Source organism: Labeo rohita, chromosome 13 (assembly GCF_022985175.1).
Source record: "Labeo rohita strain BAU-BD-2019 chromosome 13, IGBB_LRoh.1.0, whole genome shotgun sequence".
Taxonomy (NCBI): domain Eukaryota; kingdom Metazoa; phylum Chordata; class Actinopteri; order Cypriniformes; family Cyprinidae; genus Labeo; species Labeo rohita.
In genome coordinates this window covers 21,537,355-21,550,996 of record NC_066881.1, presented here as the reverse complement: position 1 = coordinate 21,550,996, position 13,642 = coordinate 21,537,355, and the positions used below count along the sequence as shown (strand labels likewise).

The 13,642-nt window shown below is 36.9% G+C and overlaps 1 protein-coding gene and 1 long non-coding RNA gene across 2 annotated transcripts in view; one reads left to right on the top strand and one right to left on the bottom strand.

Annotated features, from left to right (window-relative positions):
• rassf4a (Ras association domain family member 4a) overlaps positions 1-13,642 on the top strand; it is a 31,101-nt gene that overhangs the window by 11,937 nt on the left and 5,522 nt on the right. Inside the window, exon 5 of the mRNA XM_051126453.1 lies at positions 13,296-13,441. Coding sequence (XP_050982410.1) covers positions 13,296-13,441 — 146 coding nt within the window. The remainder of the gene's footprint in view (positions 1-13,295; positions 13,442-13,642) is intronic.
• On the bottom strand, positions 8,943-10,060 carry LOC127175409 (uncharacterized). The gene is made up of 2 exons (XR_007828984.1): positions 9,938-10,060; positions 8,943-9,546 (listed from the first exon to the last, which is right to left on the bottom strand). It is a non-coding gene; the product is annotated as an uncharacterized LOC127175409 (long non-coding RNA).

Below are 13,642 nucleotides of genomic sequence, written 5' to 3'. Positions count from 1 at the left end.
TTCCGCTGGGATCTCTGGCATAATGACCGGTTCTGGGCTTTCAATCTGGGTAGAGGCAACAGTGGTGTGGATACTGCGTGGATGAGGTAGAAGAGACATACACTGGGTAGAACATTTCGGGCTCCAGCGGATGATGTCGCATGGATCCCAGTGGATCTCTGGCTGATGTACCTGTAACCAGGGACGTCCCAGGATGATATCGACGGTGGCATCTTCCAGTACCAGAAACCTCAAATCCTCGTGATGAAATAATCCAATTTGCAGAGTGATGAATGGAGATGAATAACGTACTACCCCACGCCCGAGTGGTTTTCCTTGAATTGTTGTTACAGAGTAAATCTGGTGATGACGATGGCGTGGTAGATGAAGTTCCTTTAAGCATTTCGTGGAGATGAAGTTGCCGGAGGAGCCTGAATCGATCAAGGCAGATACAGGGAGAGAACGATTAGAAGGGTTGCAGATAACAAAGTGAGTTTGGCTGTTTCAATATCCGATAGGATAGTACTCACCACCGGACGTGGGGGCCTGATGGGGCAGTTGCGGAGAAGATGTCCTGGCTGACCACAGTATAAGCATAATCCTTGAGACATTCGGCGATTCCGTTCGGAGCGTGAGAGCCGTGTGGAGTCAACTTGCATTGGTTCCGGTACTGGAGAGCTGGCAACCACCGAGGCGGACTGAGGAGCGGTTACCGTTGGCTGGCAGGCGGCTAGCTGCTGAGCAACACGGGTGGTACGTTGTAAAAAGGATTCCAGACCGATGCTGTCGTCATATATGGCCATCGCTGCACGAATTTCCGGGTTAAGACCCTGCCGGTAGGCCCCCAGCAAGGCTACCTCATTCCAACCGCTAGCCGCCGCCAGCGTGCGGAAGTGCAGCGTGTATTCGTTGACATCGGTTGACCCTTGACGTAAGCGGAAGAGTTGATCTGACGTGGAGAGTGTACCGGTAGCTGTGCTAAATACCTCGGAGAAATGATTAGTAAACAGTTCGTAGGAGTTTATAATGGGATTGTTAGCATTCCAAATAGCCTTGGCCCACTGTAGAGCTTTACCAGTGAGGAGGGATGTGAGGAAGGCTACCTTCGATTTCTCCGAGGGGAACTGTTGTGGTTGCATCTGGATGTAGAGATTGACTTGTAGAAGAAAACCGCTACACTCAGTCGCCTCACCCGCAAATTTCGCGGGTACAGCCATGGGAGATCCTGAGGCAGGCGGCGGCGGCGGAGTGGGAGTTAACGCCGCCTTGATGGCATTCACCAGTTCTAAAAACGGATCTGTTGCGGCTGGTGCTTCGGTGCTCATCTTCCTAGTGGTCGGGTCTTCTGTCACACACACATACACAGGAGGAGACGAGAGGTAAGTAACAGTTGAGTTTGAGGTTTATTTTCACAGCAAAGGATGAACAGAGCAGTAGATTGAAATGCAGAGAAATGGCTTAGCTGACAGTCCTGGTATTGATGAGTAGATAAGAGTCTGATATAGAGCCACAATAAGTCCAGCCGGAACACGGAGAGCAGAGTCCAAAAGAACAGCATGAAAAGTCAGGAGCTAACGTAGGAGGTGTGAACGGTAGACCCGACGAAGTGCAAATGGAACCAGTGCTCTATATAAAGGGTGGAGTTAATCAGCTTCAGGTGTGTGTGATCAAAACTCCGGTGATGAGGAACGAGTGGGCGGTGCTCCGGGTGGTGTGGCAGGTAAGGGTGGCCGTGGTGAATGCCTGACAAGTACAACTTAACATTTCAAGTTGACTAAACGTATTTGAGTTGACTGAACGTAAAATTTTAAGGCAGCAGGGTAACAAATTATTTTAAGTTGACTCAACAAATTATGTTTTTTTTTTTATTCTAATTAGGGCTGGCAAACGATTAATCACGATTAATCGCATACAAAATAAAAGTTTGAGTTTGCCTAATATATGTGTGTGTACTGTGTGTAATTATTATATATATGTAAATTAATGTATATATTTAAGAGAAATATGTTATGTACAAAATATTTTTATTTGTATGTAATATAAATTCTATAAAAACGATAATAAATACATATACTTGTAAATATTTCTTAAATATATACATGAATGTGCTTGTATTTATATATACATAATAATTGCACACATACACACATATATTAGGCAAACTCAAACTTTTATTTTTATTAATTGTTTGCCAGCCCTAATTCTAATTATTATAACATCATTAGAAATATGTATTATGCGCTATCACTATTTTATTGCTCTGAAATACTTATTATATTGTTGTAGGACAAATTAAAATTCAAAATCTTTGTTACTTTGTTAAAAAAAATGATGTGATTATATTTATGAATCATTATTTTTGAGTGAAAACACAAATATATGTACATGCATGGCTAGTGCACAAGCATTTTTATCCGTTTTCACACTGATAGCATTTGCAAGGTCATGGGAAGAAGTGTAATTATTTCCTAAACTATCTACAAATTATTTACAAGCTGTTTCTGTCAGTGAATATGACTGGGAGTACAAACAAACTCCTAATTGTTTCCAATTTTATCTCAACAAGTGAAGTGTTTTTAATAGGAGGTTTGTCTACTCTGTCAAACAGGACAGTCTGTCACATTGGTATGATCTGTTGGATCTGTTACAGTTTCTGGGAAATCCCTTCCTGGCTGCATGTGTTTTTGGAACAAGTCTGGGTAAATTTAACCTCAGTCAGATATGATACTGAAAGTAAAGAGATTTTCCACTGCTCAGACATACGTAGTGTCTAAAATAACTGTCTTTTTAGTCATTGTGTGTGAAAACACTTTATATGCATAATATATTACTTTTTGCAACTAAAGCCATAAATGGAACAGAAAGTGCTTTATTCATAAATTTGCCATGTTTGTGCATAATGCAGATTGGAAGACCATAAAAGTTGGGTGTTTTTATGTGTGTGTGTGGGGGTCTTTTATAGTATGTGCCTTTGGCTGTATTTTTGTTTATCTGTGTGAGTAAATGGTTTACTTAAAAGTCTTATGTGACTAAATGAAGACAGTTCATGCTCACATATTTCTACAGTTTGCTGTTACACATCCTTTTTTTTTTAACAAGGGACATGGTGGGGAAAGTTCTTTTGGCAAAGTTCTAAATGATGACATGTTTGCAGTGGAAAAAAACTGTTTAGTAACTGAGTAATTGCCTGTAGGGGGCATTTCATAAAAGTAGTTTTTCTTTTATTCAGGATGATCACATGAGGCTGAGTCACAGGTATTGTGAGGATAAACTGATATTACCATGTGATAATATCTGTATAGAGAGAGAGAGAGAGAGAACGAGAGAGAGATAGAACAGATAAGTACAGATATTGTTGAAAGACATTGCATAAGATAAAGACTAAAGGTTCATGGGAAAGGGAAAGTGCTGAAAGGAAGTGAGTAACTGTGATGGATTGCAGGAGACTCGTCGTGTAAGTATTCATGCCGGGTATGCCATGCTTTAGCTCCCCATAATGATAGTTCTTACGGGATTTGAACCAGCAACGTTGTTTTACTTGTGTGAAGTAATGTGAGAACAGGAATACAAAGGTAACCCCAGATAAAAAGTAACAAGAGCTGCAAAGAATATTTGTTTTTTCAAGACCAGCACAGATTTTTAAAGCCATCGTTGGAAAGGGTTCAAATACACAAAAATGCTGAAAAACCAAATAATTTGTGGAACCTGAAGGATTTTTCTGTGGAACAGTTGGCAGTTTAACAGTTCAGGACAAACAACATAAAAACACTGTATTAAGAATCAAGCGTATGTAAACTTTTGAACAGGGTCATTTTTATAAATTCAACCATTATTTTTTCTTGTGGACTATATGTAAATGTCTTTTATGTGAAATATCTTATGCAAGTCAGTACTAAATAAAAAACTATTTTTTTAAAAACTAACATTTTGCAGATTCTGCAAGGTGTTTGTAAACTTTTGACCTCAACTGTAAATAAGTAAATGAGGAAGGAAGGGAGTGGGTAGGTAGGTAGGTAACTACACTATTTAAACCCAAAAATCATTTTTCTCCAATGACGGTCATTAAAACTGAAATACAAAATATAAGATGAAGATGATTTACCCGTGTCCAATTTGTTTTTGAGGAATTTTAAAAAAATGTGATATATTTATACCTTTTCCAGCCGAGTAGCTGCCATTGAGGTAAATTTGTCTAGTTTAACCAGCCTAACCTACTGTTCACAAACTGCTCCATCTAAAGGTTATTGTAAGGAAACACTTTAGTGCAAGATTAGTCTCAGACTCCAAAGAATGCAGCGACTACCCACAATCTGTTCACAGAATTTCTGATTGTACATGTTGCGTGTAAAAATGAGAATTACTGGATATTACAGAATATTCAGAATTCTGGAAACGTGTTTACACATGTCAAGTTCCAAAGAAAAACTAATTACTGAAACTGACATTTTGCCAGGTTTGTGCATCACATCTGAATTGCTCAGAGATTTGTCAGAGCAAAAGTGGGTCTATAAATTCCACTTTTGTAAGACATTTCTGTGAAATGACCTGTGTGTAGTACTTACAACAGACAGAAACTCATGTCTACACACATTTTCAACACATTTTGTTTTTCCTGTCCTTTCTGTACAGTTGGTCATGCACATAATAATTGTGTGATTTCTGTGTAATTATTGTGCAATTATTCCCTAAAGAACCTTTCAGTTAACAGTTTTTAAAAGAATCATTTTGAAGAACATTTTAAAAATCTAAAGAATCTTTTTCCACTATAACGAACCTTTTCTGCGTTTGAAATGTTCCATGGATACTTAAGGTTCTTTTTTTAAGAGTGCATGAAGTTACCTCATATTACAGAACTTTATTGGGTAGGTACAGTGACAGTACACTATGTACTGTAATATAAAGTGCAAACAGTAATGTGTATATCTGTGAGTTCTTCATGTTGGGATTATTGTGATGGAAATGGGTGGTGGAAAACACTAGAAGCCACTAAAATGAAACTAAAATCGTCTATTCTCCATTACATGTAACATTTTTATGATTCATGATGACACTACTAATAAAAAAAACTTTTCTTACCAACATGTTTCCTCTGTGTCCTGAGGCAGCAGGTCAGAATCAGACTCTGCAAACCCTCTGGTGGTAAAAATGACCCTGTTCAGAAGTTTACATACGCTTGATTCTTAATGCAGTATTGTTACCTGAATGGTCTACAGCAGCTGTGTTTTTTTGTTGTTGTTGTTTAGTGATAGTTGTTCATGAGTCCCTTGTTTGTCCTGAACAGTTAAACTGCCTGCTGTTCTTCAGAAAAATCCTTCAGGTCCCAAGGAAACACAATGCATTAAGAGCCAGGGGGTGAAAACTTTTTGATTTTGAAGATCAGGGTACATTTAACTTATTTTGTCTTCTGGGGAAACATGTAAGTATCTTCTGTAGCTTCTGAAGGGCAGAACTAAATGAAAAAAAATATATGATATCTTCATTCTGTTCAAAAGTTTACACCCCTGGCTCTAAATGCATTGTTTTTTTAATGCATAGGTAAGGAAGGAAGGGAGTAAGTAGGTAGGTTCATCTAAACCCAAAAAAATTTATCTCCAGTGATGGTCATTAAAAATGAAATACAATATATAAAATGAAGATGATTTACCAGTGTCCGATTTATTTTTGAGGACTTTTAAAAACATGATATTTTACCTTTAACCTTACGTAACATCTAAAGACTTTCAAGTTGGTCAGCGGCTAGCCGAGTAACCGTTGTTGAGGTAAATTTGTGTAGTTTAATCAACTGTTCATAACAGCTCCATCTAGAGGTTATTGTAAGGAAACTCTGTAACACTTCAGTATAGTGACCAATTCTTATTATTAATAATTCCTGCCTATTATTAACATATTGGCTGTTTATTAGTACTTATAAAGCATTTATTCTACATGACCATATTCTACATCCCTAATCCTACTAAACTTAACAACTACCTTACTAACTATTCATAAGCAGCAAATTAGGATTTCACTGAGGCAAAAAGTCATAGTTAATGGTTTATTAATAGCGAGAATTGGACCTTAAAATAAAGTGTGACCAGAAATACTGTAGTGCAAGATCACATTTTGGTCATATTGATTCTTGGTGTCTGTTTAGACTTTAGAGATTTAATCTCAGGTTCCGCAGAACGCAATATACTAAGGAAAAACGAATCACTGGAATTGACATTTCGCCAGGTTTGTGCATCACATCTTTGAAAGACACGGTTAATCAAAGTTTTGTCTGAGTAGAATGAAAGAATAAAAATTTTGATTTTCAAAGCAATTTTTGTGACATAACCTGTATGTGCTACTTATGAACAGACAAATTCAAGTCTGCACACTTTTTTGATTGTTTTTCCTGTCCTTTCTGTACAGTCAGTTGTGGACTTGTAATAATTGTGTAATTATTGTGTAATTATCTTGTTATTAATCATCAGTCAATAAGTTTTTCATGTTGGGATTATAGTGATGGAAATGGGTGGAAAACACTAGAAGCCACTGAAACGAAACTAAAATGAACTATTCTGCATTACGTGTTGCAATATTTTTGCGATTCATGATGATGATACTACTAGAAAAAAAACTTTTTGGTAACACTTCAGTATAGGAACCAATTCACACTGTTAACTAGATACCTATGAGCATGCATGTGACTAGCATATTGGCTGTTTATTAGTACTTATAAAGTATTTATTCTACATGACCATATTCTACATCCCTAATCCTACTAAACTTAACAACTACCTTACTAACTATTAATAAACAGCAAATTAGGATTTCATTGAGGCAAAAGTCATAGTTAATGGTTTATTAATAGCGAGAATTGGACCTTAAAATAAAGTGTGACCCGGAAATACTTTAGTGCAAGATCACATTTTGGTCATATTAATTCTTGGTGTCTGTTTAGACATGAGATGAGAGATTTGTCTCAGGTTCCGCAGAACGCAGTGACCACCCACAATCTGTTCGCTGAGCATCTGATTGTACATGTTGCTTTTAAAAATGAAACTTTACAGAACCAATTCTGGAAAAGTGTTTGCACAAGTCAATATACTAAGGAAAAACTAATCAGTGGAATTGACATTTCACCAGGTTTGTGCATCACATCTTTGAAAGACACAGTTACTCAAAGTTTTGTCTGAATAAAAGTAGGTCTATAAATGAATGAAAATTGTGATTTCTAAGCAATTTTTGTGACATAACCTGTATGTGCTACGTATAAACAGACAAATTCATATCTACACACATTTTCGATTGTTTTACCAGTCCTTTCTGTACAGTCAGTAATAGACTTGTAATAATTATGTAATTACTGTGTAATTATCTTGTTATTAGTCGTCAGTGAATAAGTTTTTTTTTATGTTGGGATTATTGTGATGGAAATGGGTGGAAAACACTAGAAGCCACTGAAATGAAGCTAAAATCAACTATTCTGCATTAAGTATTGCAACATTTTTGCGATTCATGATGATGATACTACTAAAGAAAACACTTTTTGGTAACACTTTAGTATAGGCACCAATTCACACTGTTAACTAGATGCATATTACTAGCATATTGGCTGTTTATTAGTACTTATAAAGCACATATTCTGCATCCCTAATCCTACCAAATACCTAAACTTAACAATTACCTTACTAACTATTAACAAGCAGCAAATTAGGAGTTTATTGAGGCAAAAGTCGTAGTTAATGGTTTGTTAATAGTGAGAACTTGACCATAAAATAAAGTATGACCTACTTTTCTTACCAACATGTTTCCTCCATGTCCTCAGACAGCAGGTCAGAATCAGGCAGTACATTGAGCGCCCTCTGCTGGTTTTGTTTAAACAGTGCTGTACAATTAAAAATTACATGCAGCCAACAGAGGTCACTCTTAGCTTTGTAACTGGACTTAAACGGATAGTTTACCCACAAAATAAAAATGTCATAATTTTCTCACCCTAATTTTGTTCCAAACCTGTACTAACTTCTGTTGAACAAAAAAGCAGATATTTTGAAGAATGTCATTGAGTAAATAATGACAGATTTTTATGTCTGGTTTGGTAAGTTTACAGTATTTCTCACAAACATCATCTTTTGCCTTGAGGACCTAAAATGAAAGTTTACTGTATGTGGTTCTAACCACAAAGAATATTACTGTTGTATTTTAGTCTCTGGACTTGTTTTATTTGCATAATTTGTTGAAGGGATAGTATTGTGGAAGCCATTCCTGATCTGTCAAAATGAAAGTATTCAGAATAGCTTATGTCAGTGATAGATAGCTAGAAGTGCCATGTCATGTTGTAAATGCTGATGGTAATATTATTATTCATTATGCACTTTTTTTACTTTTTCTTCTCGTCTTACCATTACAAGTGCATCATGTGATCAATGTGAAATCATACATTTTTGTTTGACTATGATCAATAGCATTTTTTATCAGCTTTAAACAAACACACTCTCTCTCTCTCACACACACACACACAGGTACTATTACAGAAGGTTCAAATGCACACTGATGCTCCAGAATGAAACACAATGCATACAATTTTTGAATTTGAAGATCAGGGTAAATTAAACTTATTTTGTCTTCTGGGAAACATGTAAATATCTGTAGCTCCTGAAGGGCAGTACCAAAAGATGAAAAATGTGATATTTGGGCAAAATATGAAAAATGTACACATCTTCATTCTGTTCAAAAGTTTACACCCCTGGCTTAATGCATTGTTTTTTCCTCTGGAGCATAAGCGAGCATTTGAACCTTCTGTAATAGTTGCATATGAGTCCCTCAGTTGTCCTCAGTGTGAAAAATTTATCTTGGTAAGAGAGTAAAATTATTAACATTTTGCAGATTCTGCAAGGTCTGTAAACTTTTGACATCAACTGTAGATAGATAGATAGAAAAATAGATAGACGGATAGACAGATAGACTGATAGACATTTTAGTAAAGGACACAAACAACATTCTTAAATTTTTAAAAAACATTCTTAAATTTTATTTAAAAAACATAACATAGAAAACCACTTTAACAGCATGTAAACATTAGCATCTTTGTACAAAAAGTCTTTTCAGACAATAAATTAAGAAGTTCAGTTCATGAGATCCTTCACTGAGTTCATCCACCACTCGTTCAGTGTTATCCTTCCATTAGCATGTCTTTATGCTTTGGCTCATTAGAGTAACCACAAAGCAGCAGGTGCGCTGTCAGTCCTGTGCAAATCCTCTCCGTGTGACTGTAAGTGCGTCTGCGCAAACAACCAGTCCAGTGGATCTTTAGTGCCGCGGTCCACCTGACTGTTAAACCTCAGTGTGACCTCGTCCAGACCGAGGGAAGCGCGGCGGGGCTGCAGAGCCCGGGAAGAGCTGCGTGACGCTGATGTAGAACCAGCATGTTTCCCAACAGGCTTACGCCTCTGAGTCCTGGATATCCTCAAAGGGCCACAAGCAGGCTGGGCAAGTTCCTTGATGGAGTTCATGTATTCCTCCAGGGATTGCGAGAGGTCCTCGTGCGACTCTGTTATTGTCGGTAGAGGAGCAACAGACAAGAGTAAACTTGTGGGTTTCATCCTGGAGAAAGATGAGAGACAGTTTGTTATTCATGCATTCTGTATCTACACTCTTTTTTCCCTACAAGGCCATATAAGAACCAATTTTTGATTCATCAAAGAAACTTTCAGTGATCAGTTCTTAAAAGAACCATTTTTTTTTAGAGTAAAGAACATTTAAAGAATCTAAATAACCTTATTCCATTGTCAAGAACCTATTGTGCAATGGAAAGAAATGCCACAAAAGAACCATTTAGTGAGTAGTTCTTAAAAGAACACATTTTCTTAAATTAAAATGTTCTTATTGTGAAGAACATTTTGATATTCTAAAAAAGTTTAAAATCAAGAAAATCAAGAAATGTTTAGTTGTAATGAACATAGATCATTTAGTAAATCAAATATCTGAAACCTACCTGTAGGACAAGCTTGTAGAATCACAGCGCTGATTGTTGTGCAGAGGTTGTGTCTGAGACTGTGTTTGGTTTGATCTGGTTTGGAGGCAGCTCACCGCCTTTTATAAGCCCACAGCAGCAAAGGAACATAAGCCAAGGCTAATGGCACTAAATTTAGCTAAGCTTTGACCTTGCATGCCTGACAGGAAGAGTGTGTGTGCTGAACGGAGAGTAGAGAGGAAGCTGACCAATGGGACCCCGCCACAGCTGCCCCGAATGTTTACATTGCCGTAACAATGAGGCCCTGGGAGCACTCAGCCCTCCACCTACATGACACTTGACTGCACTCACCCACAATTACAACAGCTGCCAACACCATTACAATATTTTATTTTGGTCACAGGTTTTGTTGATGAGCAGGTCCTCAGAGATCCATTGGGGAAAAGTCTGGTGGGCTGCAGCTCTGACCTCTATCTTGCTTTGTGACTGTGTTGAATGATTATTTAGTTAAGGAATCACAAGAATCTCCTGTTGAGGACTAAACAATTGAAATTAAATAACGTTCTGCGAATTTAGAACATAAATAGCTTAGGAATGAAATGAAATGTTAACACAAGTTTTTCCATCTAAATGTCACCAGAAAGGAATTTGTTTACACAGTGGTTTGTTGAATGAATGTGTCAGTTTGGGGTTTTAAGTTGAAATGCAGCTGTGACAATAACATAAGACGTTAATTATTGTGAATTGTGTTTTGTCACCTCAGATTCACCCTTCAGCTAAAAACCAACGATATATGGATATATGAGTTAAGAAAGGTGCTCATCAAATTAGGTTAAATCTTTTAATTGTACAAAAATGTGACACTGTTCATGTGTCTGCTACAACCAGCTATTTTAAGCAGCTGTCCTAAATGTTGAGGTTTAATCTATGTGGTATATTTAGCTCTGCTAAATGCAGTATTAAGACAATATTGTGCTTTGCATCCAAGCGGAAACGACTTATCTACTTTGTTGACTTAGGCCTTGATAGGATTAAGACTGATTAAATGGCACGTTTCTGCTTGAAAGAATCTGCATGCAGTCTGTCTGTCTATCTATCTATTTACAGTTGAAGTCGAAAGTTTACATACACCTTGCAGAATCTGCAAAATGTTAATTATTTTACCAAAATAAGAGGGATCATACAAAATGCATGTAATTTTTTATTTAGTACTGACCTGGATAAGATATTTTACATAAAAGACATTTACATATAGTCCACAAGAGAAAATAATAGTTATATTTATAAAAATGACCCCATTCAAAAGTTTATATACACTTGATTCTTAATGCTGTGCTGTTAACTGAATGATCCACAGCTGTGTTTTTTTTTGTTTAGTGATAGTTGTTCATGAGTCCCTTGTTTATAGTTAAACTGCCCACTATTCTTCAGAAAAATTGTTCCAGTCCCACAAATTTTTTGGTTTTTCAGCATTTTTGTGTATTTGAACCCTTTCCAACAATGACGGTATGATTTTGAGGTGCATCTTTTCACACTGAGGACAACTGAGGGATTCATATGCAACTAGAAGGTTCAAATGCTCACTGATGCTCCAAGGAAAAACGATGCATTAAGAGCTGGGGGATGACAACTTTTTGAATTTGAAGATCAGGGTGAATTTACCTAATTTGTCTTCTGGGAACATGTAAGTGTCTTCTGTCATTTCTGAAGGGCAGTACTAAATGAAAAAAAAAATGTAGGCAAAATAAGAAAAATGTACACATCTTCATTCTGTTCAAAAGTTCTTGAACTCCTGGCTCTTAATGCATGCTTTTTCCTTCTAGAGCTTCAGTGAGCGTTTGAACCTTCTGTAATGGTTGCATATGAGTCCCTCAGTTGCCCTCAGTGTAAAAAGATAGATCTCAAAATCATACAGTCAAGATACAGTCATGCTTCAAATACACAAAAATTCTGAAAAACTAGACAATTTTTAGGATTTAAAGGATTTTTCTGAATAACAGCGGGCAGTTTACCTGTTCAATACAAACAAGTGACTCACAAACTATAAAAAAAATAAATAAATAATAATTCTGGTAACAACACAGTATTAAGAGTCATATCAAGCATATGTAAACTTTTTTCATTTTTAGAAATTTAACTATTATTTTCTCTTGTGGGCTATATGTGTCTTTTATGTGAAATATCCCATTCTGGACAGTACTAAATAAAAAATAACATGCATTGTGTATGATCCCTCTTATTTTAGTTAAATATTTAACATTTTGCAGATTCTGCAAGGTGAATGTAAACTTGTGACCTCAAATGTATCTTTTGTAATTTCCAGTCTTAGTCTTCTGATTTCCAGTTTAAAAAGTGTAGAACCTCAGGGTGATGCCATATTGTTATATATCTCTTTCGAAGGAGTATTTTTTCAAAATAAATTAGAATGTTTATTAAAGAAGGATGCATTAAATCAATCAAAAGTGACGGTGAAAATACTGATAAGGTTATTAAAGATTTTGATTTCTTTCGAACTTTGTATTCATAAAAGAATTCAGATAAAAAAAAAGTGTCAAAGTGATGTTCTTTTTTGAAGAGCAGTGGCTTCAAAACACCATGGTTGTTCAGTGTTCTCCTGATGGTGGACTCATGAACATTAACATTAGCCAATGTGAGAGGTCTTTAGTTGCTTAGAAGTGACTCTGGGGTCCTTGCAGACTATTACACATCTTGCTTTTCCAGCCTGATGAGTAACAACAACTCTTTTTCTAAGGTCCTCAGAGATCTCCTTTGTGTGTGCCATGATTCACGTGCACAAACATGATTAGACTTTGATAGATCTCTGTTCTCTAAATAAAACAGGACAGACAATGACATCTGATAGTCATCCCACTGACTGAAAACACCTCTGAACATTTGGACTCTAATTTCACCTTCAGATGAACTGCTAATCCTAGAGGTTCACATACTTTTGCCACTCACAGATATTGGATCATTTTCCTGAATTAATAAATGACAATAAATATTTTTGTCTTATTTGTTTGACTGGATTCTCTTTGTCAATTTTAAGGACATGTGTGAAAATCTGATGATCCTTTGGGTTATATTTATACAGGGTTCACAGAGATTCAAGCACCACTGTATATATTGCTGTTGAATGAACTGACAGTGAATATTATTGAACTGAAAGCACATCATTGTTCAGAATCAACCATCTGCTACGTGTGTATTTGTCCTCCTCCCAAAGTAACTTTCCATAACTTCACCGCCTCCAATTGAATATCTGCGGTTTGCAACTGCCTATCCAGCACGTACACTTGAAACAGAGCTGAGACATGAGCCAGCAGGATTTCCTCCATCTGACAAAAGAGTTAATGATTATTATTATTATTGCTTGCAGGAAGAGGGCGAGCTGATCGTGGAGGGTTTACTTAACATCTCCTGGGGCCTGAGGAGGCCAATCAGACTTCAAATGTACGATTTCAACGAGCGTTTTCGCTATGCCTGCCCGAGTGCGTGGAGGTCGGAGAGCTCAGAGTCCAGCAGGTGGGTGGAACAGCCTGAAAGCTGAAGCTACACCGCACCCAAATGTGTCCTTTCCTTCATTAGGTCATAACTCCATCTGCTTCTCTCATTAACCTAGTCACAGACGTCTCAAGTCATGAGCCAGGATTTGATATGGGTGTAGAGCGTTTTATGTAGGTTAAATGGCTGCTCCTTTATCTTTCTCGGTCAGCTCAGATTTGA